The sequence below is a fragment of the Amblyraja radiata genome, chromosome 2 (assembly GCF_010909765.2).
Source record: "Amblyraja radiata isolate CabotCenter1 chromosome 2, sAmbRad1.1.pri, whole genome shotgun sequence".
Lineage (NCBI taxonomy): Eukaryota > Metazoa > Chordata > Chondrichthyes > Rajiformes > Rajidae > Amblyraja > Amblyraja radiata.
In genome coordinates, this window is record NC_045957.1 from 61,578,303 (window position 1) to 61,598,627 (window position 20,325).

General features: G+C 38.2%; 3 protein-coding genes and 1 long non-coding RNA gene across 8 annotated transcripts in view; 3 read left to right on the plus strand and 1 right to left on the minus strand.

Annotated features, from left to right (window-relative positions):
* Positions 1-232: 232 nt before the first annotated feature.
* On the minus strand, positions 233-2,530 carry LOC116990083. 3 transcript variants are annotated; one of them, XR_004416409.1, is made up of 3 exons: positions 2,440-2,530; positions 1,521-1,711; positions 233-413 (listed from the first exon to the last, which is right to left on the minus strand). It is a non-coding gene; the product is annotated as an uncharacterized LOC116990083 (long non-coding RNA). The 3 variants fall into 3 exon arrangements; XR_004416407.1 differs by lacking the exon at positions 2,440-2,530 and adding an exon at positions 1,802-1,966 and having other exon boundaries at positions 1,521-1,708; XR_004416408.1 differs by lacking the exon at positions 2,440-2,530 and adding an exon at positions 1,802-1,966.
* Positions 2,531-2,663: 133 nt separating this feature from the next.
* Positions 2,664-5,974, plus strand: hoxa7 (homeobox A7). The gene is given in 3 exon segments (XM_033047611.1): positions 2,664-2,783; positions 2,786-3,185; positions 4,160-5,974. Coding segments are annotated over 3 exon segments (699 nt in total). The 5' UTR covers positions 2,664-2,717; the 3' UTR covers positions 4,393-5,974.
* A 1,332-nt stretch (positions 5,975-7,306) lies between these two features.
* hoxa6 (homeobox A6) lies at positions 7,307-14,419 on the plus strand. Its single transcript, XM_033047685.1, has 3 exons — positions 7,307-7,440; positions 11,551-12,686; positions 12,889-14,419. Exons 2-3 carry the CDS (start codon positions 12,257-12,259, stop codon positions 13,146-13,148), a joined length of 690 nt encoding a protein of 229 aa, XP_032903576.1. The 5' UTR covers positions 7,307-7,440; positions 11,551-12,256; the 3' UTR covers positions 13,149-14,419.
* Positions 13,185-20,325, plus strand: part of hoxa5 (homeobox A5) — a 29,513-nt gene continuing 22,372 nt past the window's right edge. For all 3 annotated transcript variants that reach the window (XM_033047640.1, XM_033047646.1, XM_033047653.1), the window contains exons 1-2: positions 13,185-15,743; positions 16,202-18,258. In XM_033047640.1, coding sequence (XP_032903531.1) covers positions 15,167-15,743; positions 16,202-16,452 — 828 coding nt within the window. In that variant the 5' untranslated portion in view covers positions 13,185-15,166 and the 3' untranslated portion in view covers positions 16,453-18,258. The remainder of the gene's footprint in view (positions 15,744-16,201; positions 18,259-20,325) is intronic.

The following is a 20,325-nucleotide window of genomic DNA, read 5'->3' on the forward strand; positions in this document are numbered from 1 at the left end:
TATCTATCTATCTATCTATCTATCTGTCTGTCTGTCTGTCTGTCTGTCTGTCTGTTTGTCTGTCTGTCTGTTTGTCTGTCTGTCTGTCTGTCTGTCTGTCTGTCTGTCTGTCTGTCTGTCTGTCTATCTACTTATACAATTGAGAAATTGTTAGTAATTGAATATTTATCGATTTTTCAATCGTGAAAAATCAAATATGCCGATTCTGCTGAGAATATAACAACAACATTGCTGATACTCGCAAAAATGTATAAACCACATTTTTATTTCTACAATATTCGGTAATGTATGGAGTTACTGCCACGATACTTTTGTATAATCGCATTGAGATGTATTTCGCTTTCTTTGTTTCGGTACTTTCTTCAATTCGATCTGTGAAACAACGATGCTGCGTAAAATGCATCCACTGACTCCTGGTAATAAAAGAAAATAAGAATTTAACATTATTGCTACACAAACAATATCAGTGTTTTATTAGCGAATACACAATTTTATTAGATACTCCAATACAATCGGACAATATGCAGGATAGAGTGTTATAATTTTAGCCAAATATATGAACGTGCATCTAGGGCAACGCGGTCGCAATGTTCAAGGGGCAACAGTACGGAGAAACTAGAATTCCTGGGAAATGGGGAAATAAAGTACCAAATATAAGTGGAAAAAACAGTTTTGGCAAAATCCTGCTGCATATTATTTGGAAATTAATATATGCAACTTTGAAAAGTGTCGGTGACGTTTGCACATTTTGACTTAATTTAAGAGCATTTTTTTTTGTTTTTATTAAAGTAGGATTACTTGGACGGATTGCAGATTTTATTCCGTTGAATTCCATTAGTTTTAATTCCATTAGTTTTTATTCCATTACCCCCTTCCTTTGACTCGTGTTTTCGTCGGAGAGCTGTTAGATCCAATCTAAGCAAAATCGGTAGCGGTAACCTATTTTCAGCGAGCAATGTTTAAACTTCGAAAATATGACTGTTTTACACGTTATGTGTTATATATTCTCTGCTCGACAACCCCATGCTATGTATTTCCCTAACTAATTTTAATTAAACTTATTTTTTTAATTTTTAAACAATCAACTGGCATTCCGTCGCACTGCTAAAATCGTTTACAGCTCGACTTCGGATTTATTTTAAATCACTTGTAACGTATGAAAAGTTTAGAAGACAAAGCCCTCCTTCATGCGTTTCAGAGATATTTACATTAGCACGCCGTTTCGTTTTAGGTATGTACAGGAAACATGGAGATTGCCGACAGTTTTATAGGCTGGAGGTATATTAACTAAAGATTGTTCTTTTAACGAGCGAGGGACGAATGCAGTCCAATAATCTCCCGATAAAACATCATCGCTGGTGGAAAGCCTTTCTGCATAAAACTAGCACTGCCTCTAGCCGAAGAGAGCCAGAGTTCAAAAGAAAATCGCAGTTAATAATATGAGCTTATACTTCCTTAAGGGTTTCAGACGCAAATGCAGAAACATATTTTATTGCAATAAGCCTTTACTTTAAACGTACCAGGTGCATCGTTGTGTATCTGCTGTAAATACAGTGGCCTAGGTTTCCTTGCCTACGTGTAACATCGAACAAATATAACTCTGAATCTTGTGCATTAAGGCAACAATTCCGCTAGGAAGTAACCAAAGCCAAAGTAGAGTAACTGTCGCAATTGCAAGGAAACTGTTTTCGGAGACACCTTCCATGATCTACTGAGAGAAAGGAGACAGAGTAAAAAGTTGTAAAACAAAAGGAGGAAATGATGCCGGGTTCAATCCCCTGCGGGGATCTAGTCAGATTACCTAGCAACTCCAAGAGGTTTCCACGGAATAGCGGTAGCATTGAAACGGCAGAGGAAGTGCGGTAGTTTACAAAATGAAGTTATGTATTTCAGTAAATCAATATACAAACATGACTGGATCTATAAAAAGATGGAGAGCTCCTAGCAGGAGCTGATTTCTCAGTGATGCCCCGCCCAATCCCCTTGCAGCATTACTGCGGGTTATACCTCTCCCATTTCTAGTCCTCACTAAAACCACGTAGATTATCCTGTAATCTAGAGATTAGATGAACCCTAATCAGTAATTCAGTAAGGTTGCAGTACCACAGGTCCCCAGCCCCTACCTCACTCCCACCACCCCCCAGATTCGTGCAGGATTTCATATTGCTGAAATAACAGCAAACTCGCGCAGGGGGTGTGAGGGACAATGGAAGAGCGCTTGTCTTTTAATTGAAACCATTTAATCGTTTTTTAAAGCAAATTGCAGAAAGGACTTGCTAATGTTGATCCAAAGTGTCCATCGATATTTTTCTGTGCACGAATCTTGCTTATTTCTATGGTCAAACCAGCATGTCTCTTTTTTTTTTGTGTCAAAGAAAACCTTTCATTACATTTCCAAATTCATCGTGCATCTCATATTCAAAAGCGTTGGGAACATACCTGCGCTGTGAAATTTTCCACATACGTGTGGGGGATTGACTTGTCAAGAACTTGTTAGAAGATACTTACTTTTGGAAAGTTCCACAACCCATCTTTATTAATAATGTAATATTTTATATGATTCTTGCATAATTTATTTTGAAAATAGTCGAATAACATGATATTTACCACCTGTGATGTGAGATGCTATTGGGTGACGGGATCACATGGTCGGGTCACGTGAATAGAAATAAGTCGGGCCGAAGGAAAATGGGTGTTTGGTGTAAATCGGGGGTGTAATGCTGCCATATATCACGCTATCTCGTAAAACCGACACTGAAGAGTCTCGGCCAACAAATCACCAGACAAAATTATGAGTTCGTCGTATTATGTGAATGCTCTTTTTCCCAAATATACGGCGGGGACATCCGTTTTCCAGAACACGAGTGGCTTTTCAGAAGCAACTTCTTGCGCCTTTGCTGCGAACTCACAAAGATCGAGCTATGGAGCGGGCGCGAGCGCCTTCCCAACCCCGATGGCCGGGCTGTACAATGTTAACAGTGCAATCTATCACGGCCCTTCCATGTACAACACAGGTTATAACCTAAATTCAGATTCCTACAACCTGCGCTGCTCTGCCTTAGACCAGAACATTCCAGTACTTTGCAGCGATCTGAGCAAACAGGGCTGCGAAAAATTGGATCAGACAAACGTGCACCCTCAAGCAGAGAGCAATTTCCGGATTTACCCCTGGATGAGGAATGCAGGTATGGGACATAAATGTAACATGGCTATGGGAGACGTGCAAACGGCCAGTTAAGATGAGTGCCAGTACATCCTGAAAGTAGTTAAAGAGTTTTAATGATAGCTACGGAACAGTTCCTCAAACGCATGTGGCATTGTATGCAGATAGCAATCATAAAAGTTTTATTGCACAATTAATCAGTACAATCCTCGTAAAAGCACTCGACATCCGCTCATTTAAAGTTAACAGCAAGGCACATATTGCTTATTTACACACTTTTATCAACATCAAATAAGTTTTTTTAAACAGATACGCGGGAAACAATATACTCGGGCGAGTGGGATGAGATATTCCATGCCTAATGTAACTTAAAACCTAAAACAACGTCGAGAAACTGAATATATATATATATATATAGTCTCAAGAAAGATCCATTGACTTCTGTAAAGCTTCATCTCTTATATATGTGTTTTCGTGATTAAATAGCACCATTTAGTACCATAATGCAAGTGGTCTGGCCAGTGAAGTGGATTTCTGTGATTCTGCTTGTATTGAACAAGTCAATTCTCGAAGCATCTTATCTGGAAGTTTAAGACTTAATTTACCTGTAATTTCTTGGTCGGAATTATTACCATCGCTGTCATCTGAGTGAAATGTGGAGAACTCTAACCCTATTTCACTCAAGATAAAGAACACTAATATTCAATGACAATACTTGAAGAACACAGAGGCCTTACTCAACCTTGTTAAATAATCTTGCTCTTTAAATACATGGTTGGAAGAAGTAATCGCTTCGATCAAGATTGCTCTTTTGCATCTTAAAATAATTCATCACTATTTAAAAATTATGGTTAGCCATAGACAATTAAAAAAGTTGTGAAATAGACGCAGGAAAGGTGGAGAAACCAATAATGGAGTGGCTAGATCATACGTGTTGACCTATTTTAAACGGGCGTTTAATTGTAGTTTTGTTTTGTTTCCTGCTCTTTACCTCAGGCCCGGACCGAAAGCGAGGACGGCAGACCTACACCCGCTATCAAACGTTGGAATTGGAGAAAGAATTCCACTTTAACCGCTATCTGACTCGCAGGCGACGGATCGAAATTGCTCATGCTCTGTGTCTCACTGAGAGGCAGATCAAAATCTGGTTCCAGAACAGGAGGATGAAATGGAAAAAAGAAACCAAAGCTGGCAGCTCTAGCACAACAACCGAGGAAAAACAGGAATGAGACGTCCGGCTAAAGCTTGAACTGTGCGAATGTGCAAAGCTGTTTTCCACCAGCTAACAATGACATTTGACTACCTAGTCACAATCGTGGACTATTAAACGATGCAGTGCAGTGGCACTCATTATACTACCTATATGTTTCAATAATCTTCTGAAATAAAAACTAACTTTACTTTCTCTGATTTGGTTTTAATAAAAAAAATGCAAAATCTTTATCGGCAATAGTAAAACAATTATTCGGAAATGGGTTCAGAATTAAAGTGAAAGCCAATGGATTTAGACCATTTTCCCGGTCGTCATATATTTTCCCTAGCTAATTTGACGGTCTCTTGTTGCAATAAATGCAATAATGGGAATATAGTTCTTAATCCATGCACTCCACGTAAATAAGAGACTGGGATTCGACTCTGGGTCTCTAATACTGTAGCGATAGGAAAAATATGAGCCTAAAAAAACAAGCTGTAGCCATTGTTGTCTGTAACTCACTTACCACTATGTGATATTAGATATATCTCATGCACTGAGCCATTCATCAAACTTATTTCATCCTCATTAATTCACATTCTGAACGCATTTAAAACATTTCTGCACATTGTTCACAAAATAAGAGCGTTATGATTTTAGAAGCTTCTTTCAAATCCAATGGGAAACCTCCGAACCAGCCTATCACCTATTATTAGTCATGATAGAAGACGGTCATGAGTAAAATACTTTATTTTTGCTCAATTCCTCGTTTTTTATCCACATTCTTCATTGTGTTTTGAGTGTGTCTTTTATTTCATATATGTATCGTCCCAATAAGGATATAAAGCAATGTTCTGTTTTCACTTGGCAAATAAATGTAACTACCTAAACCACAATAGTGGACATCTTGCACGTTTATTGAAACTACCTAAATGTTTTAATTTAAAATTCGTTTCTAGACAGAGAATGTTGTTCTGGGGGCTTGAATTCCCGCCCTTCTTATAACAGTACCATAATATGAGAGTAAAATAGTGAAATATATTCCGATGTGTGTATTTTAATGAGGTGTGTATGTAGCCACTTTATTACAGGAAAATAGTGAATACTACCTAGAGATACCCGTTTACGTTTAACGCGAATGGATTCCTTTCGCAATACGCTTCAATACTATGCTGTAAAAAGTAAAATAGTTGTATTAGGCGGGAGAAATTGCATTATTACTTTTTGATGGATGTCATTAAAATATATACCTGCTAAAGATTTCAATAAACCATGTACTATTGAATGGTGTAATCGTGTTTCCTCAAGTGTTGTATCAGTTGTCTTAGACATGTGCACTGTTTAAATTATATAAAAACATGTAATAACCAAATGTAATAATAGAAAACCCGAACTGCATTGTCAACTGAATATATTGTGGTTCCATATTCGGTGTGGTATCTGTCAATCGAAAGTTTGCTTTGTAATCTGTGTATGTGTTGTTCAATAATAACCAATGTTAACGGTTTAAGGTGCAATCTATTTAAAATATATATATTCGTTCTCGACATGTATACTTTGAATGGAAACAATGTAAGAAAACAAACGTCAAAAAAAACATTAAACGGTGCTTAAATAAATATGGTCTGGATTTCTTGTCGCATCCAAACACCTCCCACCAAATGAGTGGGTATATGATTCGGATAAAGGCTTGGGTTAAATAATTACTGACAGGAATTGAATATAAACTGTCAGAAATTTTACTCATAATCCCCACACACCGTACCCCCTCATATTCAAGTAATCTGATTTTAATGACATAAAATGAAACAAAGCTTTTAAACTTTAATTGAACCCCATGTAAGGAAAATAGATTATTAAAACTGCGTGAGTGCGATTTTAATTGGCCAGATATTTTTCTGAGCATGACAATATTGAGTCGAGATGCGTTCGAGTTGGGGAGGAATCTGGGCAAAAGTTACACTTGCGTAATTAGCGTTCGATTCCAAATCGTGCCCATTTATCAATTTGCGAGCACGGTTAGAAAAGTTTTTAAAAGGGACATAATTTTATATTCGGACTCAATATAAAATATGAAAAAGATGTGGGGAGAAGAGCCGAGTGCACTGTCATCGCCGATCTTTGAACGAATGTTCGGGCAAGTGCATCTTAATATGTGATGGATGCATTGCGGCAGTAGAACCTGAAGTTGAATCATACATTATATGCGAGGAAATATTCATTTTCCAATTGCAGCATATTTAAGGAAATGGTAAACTGGAAAGAAAATATGGATAGAAAGCTGCGATTAAACGTAACATCGTCTTGATACGGTTAAATAACAGAATGTGTGTAGAAATAGGACTGACCCGTTTTTTAAAAAGCTAAAATTTGCAGATGGATATTATGATCATGATAACTTGTCTTCCGAAACTGAAAAAAATATAGTTAAACTGTGGAAAAAATCTTTTATAATTTCGCAATTTTAACTTGTCTCTTTGTTAAAAATGGCGTCTAGGACCTGCCTCCTAATAGTCATGGGGAAATGTCATAAATCCGTTGTTGTTTTATGAAAATTTACAACTTTGCAATAGAACTTTACGAGTTGTTCGGTTTTTCCATTGGCCGCTGAAAGTCATGTGGAGAGTAACCGTGAACATGAACTTTTTATAATTTCCCTTGCGACTATAGGGCTGCATTCTTGTGCTAAACGCGTCTTGGTTCGGATGTGAGAGCTTGGAGGCTTTTTTTTCGCCGCATATTTTGTTCTTTTTTCCCCTTCCCAGCGCACTGATTATTGCCCATGGAGCCTCAATACATCCAATCTTTCAGCACAGATCTCATGGCTGGCAACCACGAATTCCTCCACAGAAGGTGGAGCATTGGACTAAAAAGCGCCGGCTGCTATCCGCAGGACAATTTCCTGCAAGTCGTCAATAAACGCCGCTGGCGGAATGCGAGAGCCATTGGCCTGGGCTGGAGCTGAACGGACAGCTGTCAAACTAACACGGACTCTACAAACACTCTCTCTGGGGCTGACTTAACCCTGCGCACGGCCTGAGCAGAGCCCGGGAAAGCCAGCCCGAGAGATCGATTCAGCGGCAAGGTAGGGCCCATTCGTCATCGGTCACTTTGCAATTCCGAAAAAATATATATTTAAGATATTATGCTAAAACCTACTTTCTAAAATTATTTAATTTGTCAAAGTTAGAGTATATGATGTAAAAAGGACACCAATCTTCGAAATATCTAATTCCAAATATCCATTGGATGTGCGTTCAAAAACACTATTTGAGTGTTGTCAGTGGCTTCTTTTATGGTTTGGAATTGCGAAATATGCTTGTTTTTTAATGAGTGTGAATAATATGCGGTACCTTCTGGTTGATCTGATCGACAACCGGCTTATGGATTCAAAGTGTTTGGGGAAAAGGGGAGCAAATATTAAAAAGTGAAATGTCTTGCCTGATCGATATTGCTTTGAAGAAGAATTCTGTGTCATTTTAACAAGTGCTGTTGCACATTTTATAGGACGAGAAAATTCTCCCACAAGTTTAAAATGAATAAGATGCCGGTTGCAGCGATGGTGACGGGTTTCTTTCATCAATCAACTGATTATTTATTATGAATCGCCTTTTCTAACATTATATAATTTGAGTTTAAAATGATATATATTTAAAAAAATGTCTATTGTGTATTTGAAAATGATCTGATAACAGTTTATTTAATGAGCATTCTTTGCCGCCGTTCACTTCGAGGGTCCATCCGCAATTGATAGCGGTTTATTCCTGTGTTGAACATGAATGGGGGAAAAACCCCAAATACATCCTGTTTCGTGTGTGAGCACACAGACGTGTCTGTTATTGTTGGAGCTTAGCACGGCGGTTGTCTTTCTGGCACTGAAACAGTGTTGTCTGACTTAAAATGTGAAAATGTGTGGTTATTGATGTTTGCTATCTGTTGTGGACTTGATACTGCCATCGTGTGTTCGGAGTGCGAATAAACCAGCACAGCGTCTCTTTCTGATCATATGTTGCTGATTAAATGGTTGAGTTCAGCTCTCAAATTAACCGTTATATAAGTTGTTTTGTGAACTCGTCCAGTAATCATCATTTTGCTTACCTCATACCTGAATGTTTTGAGTTTGATTCAAGTGCGGAGTGCAGCTTATTTACTGTTACTGTTTTACTGTTTTAAATGTTAAAGGTCTTCAAGAATGGGCGTTCAATTGCGCGCAGAATAATAACACCCACCCCTGTGAAGTGCATGTTTGAATCATGTAAAGATTTTGAATATTTGTACATCTGCAAAACACGCCCACTTTAGATATTGATCTATTTTTTTAATCTTACGCGCAATTTATATGAAACGTAGCAGGTGATATGTTTAGAAACGCTAAATGAAAGATCTAAGGAGTTTCTGATTATTGAAAACTGAGATAAATAGATCCGTTTGCTCGAAATCCATGCAACCCTAAATTATAGTCCTAAATTTAATAATAATATGTGATTAACGTGGAATAAATAGCGTTTTTGATACCGATAGGAGAGCGAAAGAAGCGTTAATAAGAATTTTGCGAAGTTACATTAACCCGTGCTTTAAAAATAAGTTAAAAAGCAGTGTTTGTTCGATTAACCGAGATTTCAGTGGACAGATAAGATTTGTTTTAAATACTGCATACATAGTTTATTTAACATACTCTGCATACATCCAGAGGCTGCAAATACTACAATCATCATTAAAATGCTTCCAAGATACGCTGCGTTTTTGGAAAGTGTTGCAATTGTCAGAAAATAATTAGGAGATGATAGTACCTCATGTTCTAATTAAATTTTATAAAAATGAAAATGTTAAGAAGCAAGGGGCACAGCAAGAAGTAATATAAAGTGCCAGGTAGGTTTCCATCTTGAATCACGGCCTCGAATTTCAGAGTTTCAGAAGCGGCGTTATTTTAGTTGGAAAAAAATACGATGCGTGGTTTAATGTGTGTTTAAATTATATTATATTACAACATATCTATTAGGCAGGACAATGATTATAACATTTTAAGTTAATTATTAGCACCAGACTAAGGCTCTAGATATATTTAATAGGCCACGATAAACGAAAGGTATTTACGACTGGAATTGCATCTGCTGCAACTGTTTAGGCTGGACCAACCATAATTACCTCCAAAACGAAAAGACTTTGCCAAAATTCCCCTCTCATTAACTAGATGATAAAATCTAATTTACATATTTGCGTGGTTGGCAGTAAGCAAACTTTGATTTTAAGAATCGACTGACATTCTTTTACTTCAAAGGTGCGAAAATTCCGAGCATTAAATACTAGATTCAACGGGTTGGCAGTATGTTATTTAATGTTATTATTGGGAAGGCTTTGCTGTTTGCAAAAAAAAAGTGCAAATACCTCAATGGAGAGAATAAATCAGAATCGTAATATTTTAACCTTTCCCAGTCCAATTACCATCTATTTGTAAGTTACGACAGAAGAAAAAAATAATCGGGGCTGTATTTTCCAGATGATGCAAGCAAATTAAAAACCAAATAATGGAAAAGTGTAGCACAGTATGCACATTGATTTACATTGTGTTCGTCCACAAGACAAACATAGATTGTTACTGTTTAATACATGTTCTGAGTTTTTCAGTTGAGATTTACCCCATTCTGTGTTCATACTCTCATTATGTTGCCTGGTTTTATCCAGTTTCCTAAGAAATGGTCCAGCAGCAATTGTGAAGTGGTTATTAACTATATTATCTAATAGAAAATAATAGGCATAGATTACATTTACCCTTTTATCCTTTGCCAACATGTAAAAAAATCCCATTTAAGTGTGCAATGAGAGTTGTGCGATGGGAGGAGTTGGGGGGAGGGGGGGTGGGGGGTGGGAAGGGGTGCTTCGAAATCCTGCACTGATGCTTGAAGCACGAATTAACAAAAGCTTAAAATCATATCTAAAACAAATCATAAACAGAAAAGATCAAACGTGGACGAGATAATTTCAAATTTATTAAAATCGTATGTACATTTGCAAGAGCAGGCACATGAAGAATTGCAACACAAGGTACGATACTACAGCAGTAACTGAGAAAAGCGGCAAGCGTCGGCCTTTCATTTAGAGGATTCGAACTAGCGTGGTCTTGCACATTTCCCTCCACACTCGTGTTGCATTTATACTCACACCTCCAACAGCTACAGATTTTGATTTCGGTAGGCATTCCATTTTTAGCCGGTCTATATTTAAGGGAAAACAGGCACATATAAGCTTTCAGAGCTGAACATTAATTATTCGAGGTATTTTAGCAACTTGCAGTAAATGTAATAGCATCCTTCCCTAAAGATTTATTTTTATGACTTAAAGATTCGAAATTGTCAGACTACTAAACAACCGCGTTTATCACTCGCCGTAACTTGCAATCATTGTCCTAAATTTGCTTTGTTTCTTGTTCGGTTACAGGGACTGCAACTGTATTTACCACAACACTTACATTATCCTTATTTACAATATATGAACCCATACTTTGTATGTAGGTACTGTTTACACCAGCTCAGATGTTTCGATCTCTATGTTACTATTGTTGTCAAGAACAGGAATCTAACGAGATAATGAGATGTTTAGTAAGGAGCCCTTGGCTTCCGTCCTTTCACTGCGATGCCGCGCTCAAGGCGCAGTAAGTGCTCTGTTATTCCAAAACACAAATGACTCCATCGAGATGTTCAAAAATGCCTAATTATTGCAAAAGAAACACTCCACTATTTTATGGTCGATAAAACCTTAACAGCGTGCAATTATGGAAAATCGAAGTTGGGATTTGGGGAGTATTAACAAATTTCAATCGCGTGCAATTAAAATTACATTCTGATGGAAAGGAGGCCATATGCGGAAATATCAACTATAAAACCCAGCTTTTGTATGTTTGCAGGTCGGTTGGACGTTTGAATAATATCCGTGAACGTTTTGTTAAATACTTTCCCCCAGAAGTACTGTAGTGTTTGTATACCAAATGCACATGTAGATGCATGCACGCTTTAATGAAGAGCGCTGATGCAATAACAATCACTCCCACACACAATTACTGTGAAATCTTTCAAAGCTGAGATATGGCGTTGTGCTCTTCTGTTGGGATTTTCTTTACAGGAATATCAAAATTAAATCTATAAATCATCTTCCTGAATACATACTCTTGTTGCTGTGTTCTTTCCTTTTTTTTTACCAGGGTGAATTTTCTGAACGCACAAATCAGACTATTGGTGGTGAGCATCTCAGGACTTGTAGACGCTGTTGTTCTTTCTCGTATTTAAAATAGTTATAGAAACAATATTCCATGGACTGATTTTGATGTTTCCCAAGTAGTCTCACAAGCTACCATGAAGGGATATTGTACTTGTATAAAGAAAAATTCAAATGAAGAAATACATGAAAAGAATTAACCTAATCTTACAATTGTGATTTAACCATGTGCATCTTCCTATAAAACACATCTACTGAAATAATAATGTGTTACTCTATTTCTTATTTTATATCATCTGTCTTCTAATCACTGTTGATCCAGCTATTGTTGAATACGTAATGCAGAGTCATATTTCCATGTGTTAGGCTATATGAAATATGTATGCATAGTTATACCCTGTAACCTAATAGGGCTCTCATTGGGCCACTAATATTCTATTAGAACCACCTCTGTTATAGTTCAGAACTGATTTGGTTGTTTGTAACTTTGCTAGCTCAGTCGTCGGATCTCCAGGGAGTTTTTTGAACTAAAGTCGTTTTCTATTGGCTAGACACTGATCAGCTGGTTATATTTGCTGCTGTCGCTTTGGCGCTCGGCCATCCTGAAACAAACCACCTCGATGACTACTAATAGCTAAACCACATTGTGTACTAATACATAACAAATCATATTACTACAGAGTGTGGAGCAAATGAGTTCGTATTTTGTGAACCCTACTTTCCCTGTTTCACTGCCCAGTGGCCAGGACTCATTCCTCGGACAGATCCCACTCTATACAACGGGCTATGATGCTCTAAGGCACTTTCCAGCTTCCTATGGGGCAACCACCCTCCAGGACAAGAGTTACTCGTCACCTTGTTATTATCAACAATCTAATTCAGTAATAGCTTGCAATCGAGCGTCGTATGACTATGGAGCTTCTTGTTTCTATCCTGAAAAGGATCTAGCCAGTATTTCGCCATCCGGTAGTGGAAAGCATAGACCCCAGGATGACTTCTTTTCCTCAGACCAACATTACAAAACAGATTGTGCGCAAAACAAAATTTTAAGTGAAGAAGGAAACGACCGGAAGTACAGTACTCCAATTTATCCTTGGATGCAACGAATGAATTCAAGTTCTAGTGAGTATATTTTAGTAGAATACAATGTAAAAGAAAAAAACTTTACCTATGACACTTAATTTCAACTTTACGAATAGAATGCTACGTATGTTAATTACAATGTTTAAATGGAGTCGAATCGGATAAATGGATAATATGTTTCATTTGATAATATTACTTGTTGGCTTGAATTTCTTTGGTGTTTTTTGTTTCCACCATGCAGGTTCTGTATTTGGGCCTCATGGGCGTCGAGGGCGACAGACCTATACACGATTCCAAACTCTTGAGCTGGAGAAAGAATTTCACTTTAACAGATATTTAACGAGACGCCGCCGGATAGAGATTGCCAACGCACTGTGCCTCACAGAACGTCAGATAAAGATCTGGTTTCAGAATAGGAGAATGAAATGGAAAAAGGAAAACAAACTTCTAAGCACAACAGAATCCAACAGCGAAGAAGCAGAAGATAAAACAGGGGAGTAAGAGCGCAAATTGAAAGGAAGTTATCCTGGGCCTTTCTGTTTGGTAGTGAGTTATTACATGCTCATTCTGCTAAACAGTTCAGAAAAAAAAATCGTATATCTGTTTGTTTTCGTTGTTCCTCCCCTTGAGCTTGTGTCTATGTATAATTGGTAGAGGAAGTGTTCAAATAATTCGCATTCCATAGGATACAATAATTATACGGTGTAGGATTAATTGTTTTATAAATGCGAAGTGTGAATGTTTCTGCTTCTCTAGTCGTTACTATGTGATGGGTTGCTCCACAGATAATGATCCAGTTGTTTCAATGGATAGTTTGCTCCGTAGATATAATTTGACAGTCTTAAAATAAATGAATGTTGTAGATATGCCCATTTGCTAATGATACATATTGCATTGTATATGTCCATAATTTGCTTCCATGTTCTGTTATATTTGGCCAATTAAGAGGGCACAGTATTCAGTTAGGTCGAGCCATTCTTTCCCCAACAAAGAAAACAATTATATATGCTTTTATCTTGACATTGGTAGGATAAACCAAGCTAGGTTGGTAACGCTTTCGCTTTAAATTGAAGATTTGAAGATAAAATGTCTTAAATATATATTAAGATATACATTAATATATAAGGAAAATAAGGTGCCCGATTTTTGAGCTTAGCCTTTAACATAAGCTGCCGAAAACTTTTGTATTAAATAAGCTGTGAAAGGAAACTTAGCACTGTGAAATTGATCGGTTGATGTCCTTGTTTCAGGTTAAAAAAATGGACTGTATACGTGGTAGGAATGACTATCTGGTTTCTGGGTCCATTAAAAAGGGCAGTTTTCACTAAATGCACAAGTAAAGACGTAGCTAGAGCCGCGATTAAATTATAAAACATTCTTCATAATATTTATTACAGAGAACCTAGACATAGTATCAGACACAAAGCTTATGTTTTGATTAGGCAGATCTATTTGTAGAGTGCGCTGCCTTTTGTTAGATAATATACAGCATTTGCTAATCGAACCAACACAGAATGCTGCTAAAAAACATTAATTCCACCTAAATTGGACACAAAACAACGTTTATTTACCAGTTGAAAAGGGGTTCTGGTTTAGGATGCATTAAGTAATAAAGTAAACTGGAAAGATTTAAACGCATTTTCAGCATACGTGACATGCGTTTTAAGAAAACGAAGGTTGGTTTGAGAATTTAAGTGCGGGGTGGCTTCGATATTTCCGCAGATGCACGAAGAACTCTAAGATTATGAGCCATGCAGACAAAATAAAAAAAATTAAGCAACCTAAGAGAGGAAAAGAATTAGCATTTTGATGCTGCACAATACCGTTCCCCCCCTGAACTAATCAGCGGTGACAGCCGAAGGGTACGAACATCGCAAAATTCACATCTAAAATTAAACCTAATTTTTAAAATTTCAAAACAAACCAGCTACAAGAAAACGTCGAGTCCTCTCTCTATCATCATCAGCGCTAGCTTTTTTTTCCCTATATAAAAAAACAGCTCTCGTGGATTAAACAAATGTACTGATGTGCGGCGTGGATCTTTTTTTGAAAGATGCTCTTCTCATTTGTTTATGTGATTTATTCTACGAAATGTAACGGTTAAGTTTGAAATGTGTGGTAGCCTTAATTCGACCCGAGGCCGATTTCCCCGTTCATCAGAACCACAGTCACATAGCCTCAGTCTCCAGAGGGTGGCGCGCAAGGACAACCCAAAGCCAGTGCTGGGAGCAGCCGGCGCGCCCCCGTGCGCGTTCCCTTCTTCCTTTCTTCCTCGCAACCTTCCAATTTGTAGCCACAGTGCATGGATTTACCTCTAGAGGTCATCAGCGAGAATTTACGACTGGACAACAAAAGCACGTGATTACAAGTCGTACCCCATATTTGGGTGCCTACGTAGGAGGGAACGAAGTACATGTCCCAGTCATTTCCATAATTCATCATAAATTGTGCAGGGTGCTAGACGCACAAACGACCAAGAGCCACAAATCAAGTAAAAAATAAATAAATAAAAAAATCAAATGAGCTCTTACTTTGTAAACTCATTCTGCGGTCGCTATCCAAATGGCCCGGACTACCAGTTACATAATTATGGAGATCATAGCTCGGTGAGCGAGCAATACAGGGATTCTGCAACGATGCATTCCAGCAGGTACGGCTACGGTTACAATGGGATGGATCTCAGCATTAGCCGTCCAGCATCTAACCACTTTAATGCCAGTGAAAGATCTCGAAGCTACCCTGCAGGAGCAACAACAGCAGCAGCAGGACCAGAAGCAGGAGCAGACACCAGGTACAACCAACCTGCCACGTCCACTCAATCTCCTTCACCTGACCCTCTGCCCTGCTCCGCCGTGGTCAGTCCGCCTGCCAGTGACAACCACCCCGGAATCAAAAACTCCATAGCAAGCCCAACTACCTCCTCAAATTCCAGCAGCAGCAGCAGTCAAATCAGTAGAGATGGGGTTGGCACGTCGCCTGGTACTGAGGATGACACCCCGGCAAGCAGCGACCCTCCAAGTTCACAGAACGGACAAGGCACAGCACAGCAGCAGCCTCAGATTTACCCCTGGATGCGAAAACTGCACATAAGTCACGGTAAACCACCTTTCATCTTTGCATTAGTGGAATCTCAAATTACTTTGCACCCTGTAAATCAAAACGCTAAATATATTCGCTGAGATTTCTGTAAGGATCATATTTTATAAGTTGTAATTATATTTGTAACCATTTGCGTGAGGGGGGGTAATATTAGGAAGGTATCCAGTTACGTGTCACTATGGTATGGGTAAATAAGAATTGTTAGGTTGAAAAAGGTGTGGTTGATAATAGGACAGGTTCGGCCAAGTGGAGACTTCAACATTTTGTACCAGCTAAGTTTCTAAAGTCATTTTACTATGAAGGCGCACAAGGAGCATAAAGGTTAATGTAGATAGGCGGGTGGTAGAATTTAGACCTCTGCATTCACCTAGTGTTTATGTTTTCTTTAGTATATTTCATATTAGACTATGTACTGATTGCACTAAACAAAGGATTCATTTTTGTGTGTGTTACAGATAGTATGGGAGGACCAGAAGGTAAAAGAGCCAGGACGGCTTACACCCGATACCAAACCCTGGAGCTGGAAAAAGAATTCCACTTCAATAGATATCTGACCCGGAGACGACGGATAGAAATTGCACATGCTCTTTGCCTAACAGAGAGACAGATTAAGATCTGGTTCCAAAACAGGAGGATGAAATGGAAAAAAGATAACAAGTTAAAAAGCATGAGCATGGCCGCTGCAGGAGGCGGATATCGTCCTTGATCAATAGAAGCACTGGGCAGTAGCTGACCAATTAGCATAATGTCAATACAGTACTGACTTCCAAAACTCTTTTTCCCGTGTTACTTCTATGAAGAAAAGCATTTCCATATTGCCGTATTCCAATCTTTGCATCGTTAGTCTGCTTTCTGGTCGTACTGTTGCCTGTACAAGTCATTGCTTACAGTATATTGTCTAGGAATAGGATAGCCTTGTGAATTATAGCTGTTTAACTTATTTATATTAATACAAGCGGTATTACTTGAAGTAACTGTATAAAATCGTCCAGTAAAATGTAATTATGTGTTGCACTCTGCAAAAAAAAGTGTATGTATGTATTAGTGTTGCTAAATGTCAAAATAGCTCCAAGCTTGCAATACGTATTTAATTTCAGACCATCGTCCTCTGTATTGGATATCGTGGTGTTAAATCACTGAAATGCTACCTATTCTGTGTTATTAGTGAGCAGTGAATTTTGTGAAGGGTATTGCGACTTTGAACTGTATGTCTATGCTGTGCCTTTGTATGACTTTGCACGAATTCCAATAAGTGGCTCTTAGCGCAGCGTCGGTGTATGTTTTTTGTGACAAAGGATAAATATAAAGCCTAAAAGACTGGCAGTTTAAGAAATTAGTGATGAGCTTTTGTATTTGTTTTTAAAACTGACTGGAAGTTAAAATAAAGTTTCTATAGTAACTTTCCTGCTCTTTAGCCTCCCAAATAAGTATTTATCTTGCCTTTGTTGTCTTGTGCATTAAAATATTTCTACTAATTACGTTTAACATAGTTTTTGTCCAAACCTCATAAGAAAAGTACATGTTTGACCTATTTTTTATAACTTTGCCCCATTTCTCTGGATGAAAAGTCTGCAGATTGGTTTAGCGTAGGTATTGAAGCTGCGCAAACTTATAAAGGCGGGTCTTTAAGCAATGCATTTCAAATTTTCTTATTAGTGCAAATGGCGGAATTCGGTAGAAATTAGTACACTGAATATTTACACATGGTGCTAAATTGTAGTATGGTGTTTTTTACGCATTTCGAAGTGAATACGTCCGCCTCTTGAATCCCATTTCTTGCGCACTGATATTTGCGCACCGTTTGCTCAACTGTACTGCTCAACGTCTACTTCTTTGTTTCTGCTCTTACTGTTCTTGCATTTGAACAAACCTTTTTGATAGACCCGATTTCTCTGAAACTGTATAGTGTGGGTCTGAGGAAAAATTGTACCCTGAAGCATTTCAAACACTTTGTCCCGAAGGTAGGCGATAGTCACGATCTCTCAACTCCCTGCTAAAGTGTAGCGTAAACCTTTTCCAACAGGTATTTTCACTTTACAGAGTTAACTTTACTTACCGCGACAAAGCAGGGCAGAAAAGTCACCACTTAGCTCCTGACAGCAAAGAGATCAGCACTTTCACCCTTTCTGCTGAGTGAGTGCTTGTCCTTTAAAGTTATAAACAGTAAACTTTTATACACCTCAGTTCCGGCTATATGACATTTGGGTGCCAAATGAATAGGGTTTTGTCTATGAATTAGATCGTAAAATCATCCATAGCACAGACTGATAGCCTCACTGGCTATAAAAAATCACGTGGTGTCATTAAAGTAAGTTTTATGGTTTTGGGGAGTTGACAACCAACAGTATATTCTACATAACATATAATCTCACTGACGCTGGACTTCATTTGGCTCCTTTGCAGATTGCGTGTGCAGACAAGCCACTCAAATGGCTAATCTTCTTGTTCAGAGGACTATCCACTGCTCCACCACTCCAGTGTACAGGAAAGTTGTATTTTCTTGCAACACAAGGTAATTTTTGTTGAAATATTATCATTACAGTTCGCAAAGAAATTTGGCCCAGTAGAACAGGCCTTAAGTAGCACCCAGAGTGCATTGAGGCAGAAATGAGTCTGGGTAAACTACCGATTCATTTCTTTCTGCGTTCAAATGAAGCTTCTACTTTACAAACTGGGTAGAAAATAAAAAGGACAGATTAGGCAAGGAAATAATTTTGAGAGAGGCGTTTGGGTTCCATTAATAAAAATGTGTGTAAGAGGTTTTTGAAAGACACGATTATTTCTTACCAAAAGCTATTGGTGTTGTTAAGTACCTCAATACCGTGGACAGAATATTCCTATTTCTATCCCGCAAACTCAGATAACTGCTATTTTATTTTCTTATCTGTGATGCTTGAGGGAAGTGTTATCCTGCTGTTGTGACAAGTCTCCTATTGGTGTTATTACTAAGTTTATGTTTCAAATGTATTAATTGTCCTGCAATTTGGGAAGGTGCGGGCCACTGATGCTTTAATGAGTAGGATATGTGTTGCTTAAAGAGTTCCAATATAAACTCAGTCGGCAAACACGGTCTGATTAAGGTACACAAAGTGTACTACATGATTCTTTCACACATTCAGGCAAACCATTCTCTTCCCCAACCCCCTTCACGAAATTGAACTTTTATGACGACAATCATCATTCCTTTGAGGAATTAGATAACGTAATATAACTAAAGGTGTGATTTGGGGAAACAAACTTATTTACGACCTAAGATGAGGCATGTGTGCAAATGTAACACATGAATTGTTTAAAATAGTGAAATGCAGCCAATGGAAGGACTGCTGCAACTTTAACTGTAACTATTGTAACATCAACATTGTTGTTGGTGAATTGCGGGTTTCCCACAGTAGTGGCTGACCAACCATAAACTTTATGACCGATTTTTCATTCTTTGAAGCTTCCGCTAGTCTAGTACGTAGGAGACTTCCAAGTATAATCTAAGGCTTCTTGAAGAGACTATTTCTGAACTACGAAAATTGTTTCCCCAATTGAGAACACAATTTATTACCTTCTATGGATATTCAAATTTCATTTAAAACGTCTAAGGCAGACTATAGTGTATGAAGTGGAGTTGGTAGGCGGCTACGCGATTAAAGAGGTTGAAAGCAATTACCCTCCAAAACTTCCACTCAAAACATTCCACTGTAATTAGGTCCGTTTTACGATGTGCTATAAAAATCCAACAGTAAATAAAGGAAATCGGCCCCTGTATCAGTACAGCAGTTCCGGATCGGCCATGTCATTCGCGTCAATCTGTTGTAATTTCCTTTGTATTAGTTTACATTTAAATATGACAGTTTAATATATCATCTGTCCGGATCACTTAAATTCCTCTTATAACAAGACGAAACGATGTTTAGTTTCACTCGCTGCTAGAGTGGCATTCAGACCAAGATTACTTGTTACTTGTAACAGTTATTACTGGTTTACTTGAACTAATTCCTAAACATCAGTGTTAATATATTATTTCGTTTCAAACAATACCCAAAGGTTTGTGCATTTGATATCATATGCGGAACTTAAGAAAGCATTTCATTAAAAAACCAGAGTCTCCAAACTGGGCAAACAAGGCGGAGGGGCATAATGTAGGGCTAAAAGATTATATATATGCTGCCCAAATTGGTAACCGCTCACAGTTGTGCAATGCAGATATTCTGTGGGGACCAATGGTACAGAATGGATTATGGTTCTTTCCTAAAAGAGGTAGCATCAAGGAGGTAGCTTTCCTCCACAGCCTTCCTTCCATTTTCACTAAACTATGGGCATGTACGTGTGGGTGAGAGAGAAAGGGAGAGAGAGATACGGTGTGAGAGAGAGAGAGAGAGAGAGAGAGAGAGAGAGAGAGAGAGAGAGAGAGAGAGAGAGAGTGAGAGTGCGAGAGAGAGAGAGAGAGAGAGAGAGAGAGAGAGAGAGAGAGAGAGAGAGAGAGAGAGAGAGAGAGAGAGAGAGAGAGAGAGAGAGAGAGAGAGAGAGAGAGAGAGAGAGAGAGATGGGTTTAACTAATTTCTGAGGAGAATTGTGTGTGTTTGTCTTTCAG

What these genes read in the sequence shown, in the direction of transcription:
- hoxa6 (XM_033047685.1), top strand. Translation starts at nt 12,257, where the DNA reads ATGAGTTCGTATTTTGTGAACCCTACTTTCCCTGTTTCACTGCCCAGT. An exon ending in ACGAATGAATTCAAGTTCTA is followed by an intron (nt 12,687 to 12,888) that starts GTGAGTATATTT and finishes TCCACCATGCAG; the next exon opens with GTTCTGTATTTGGGCCTCAT.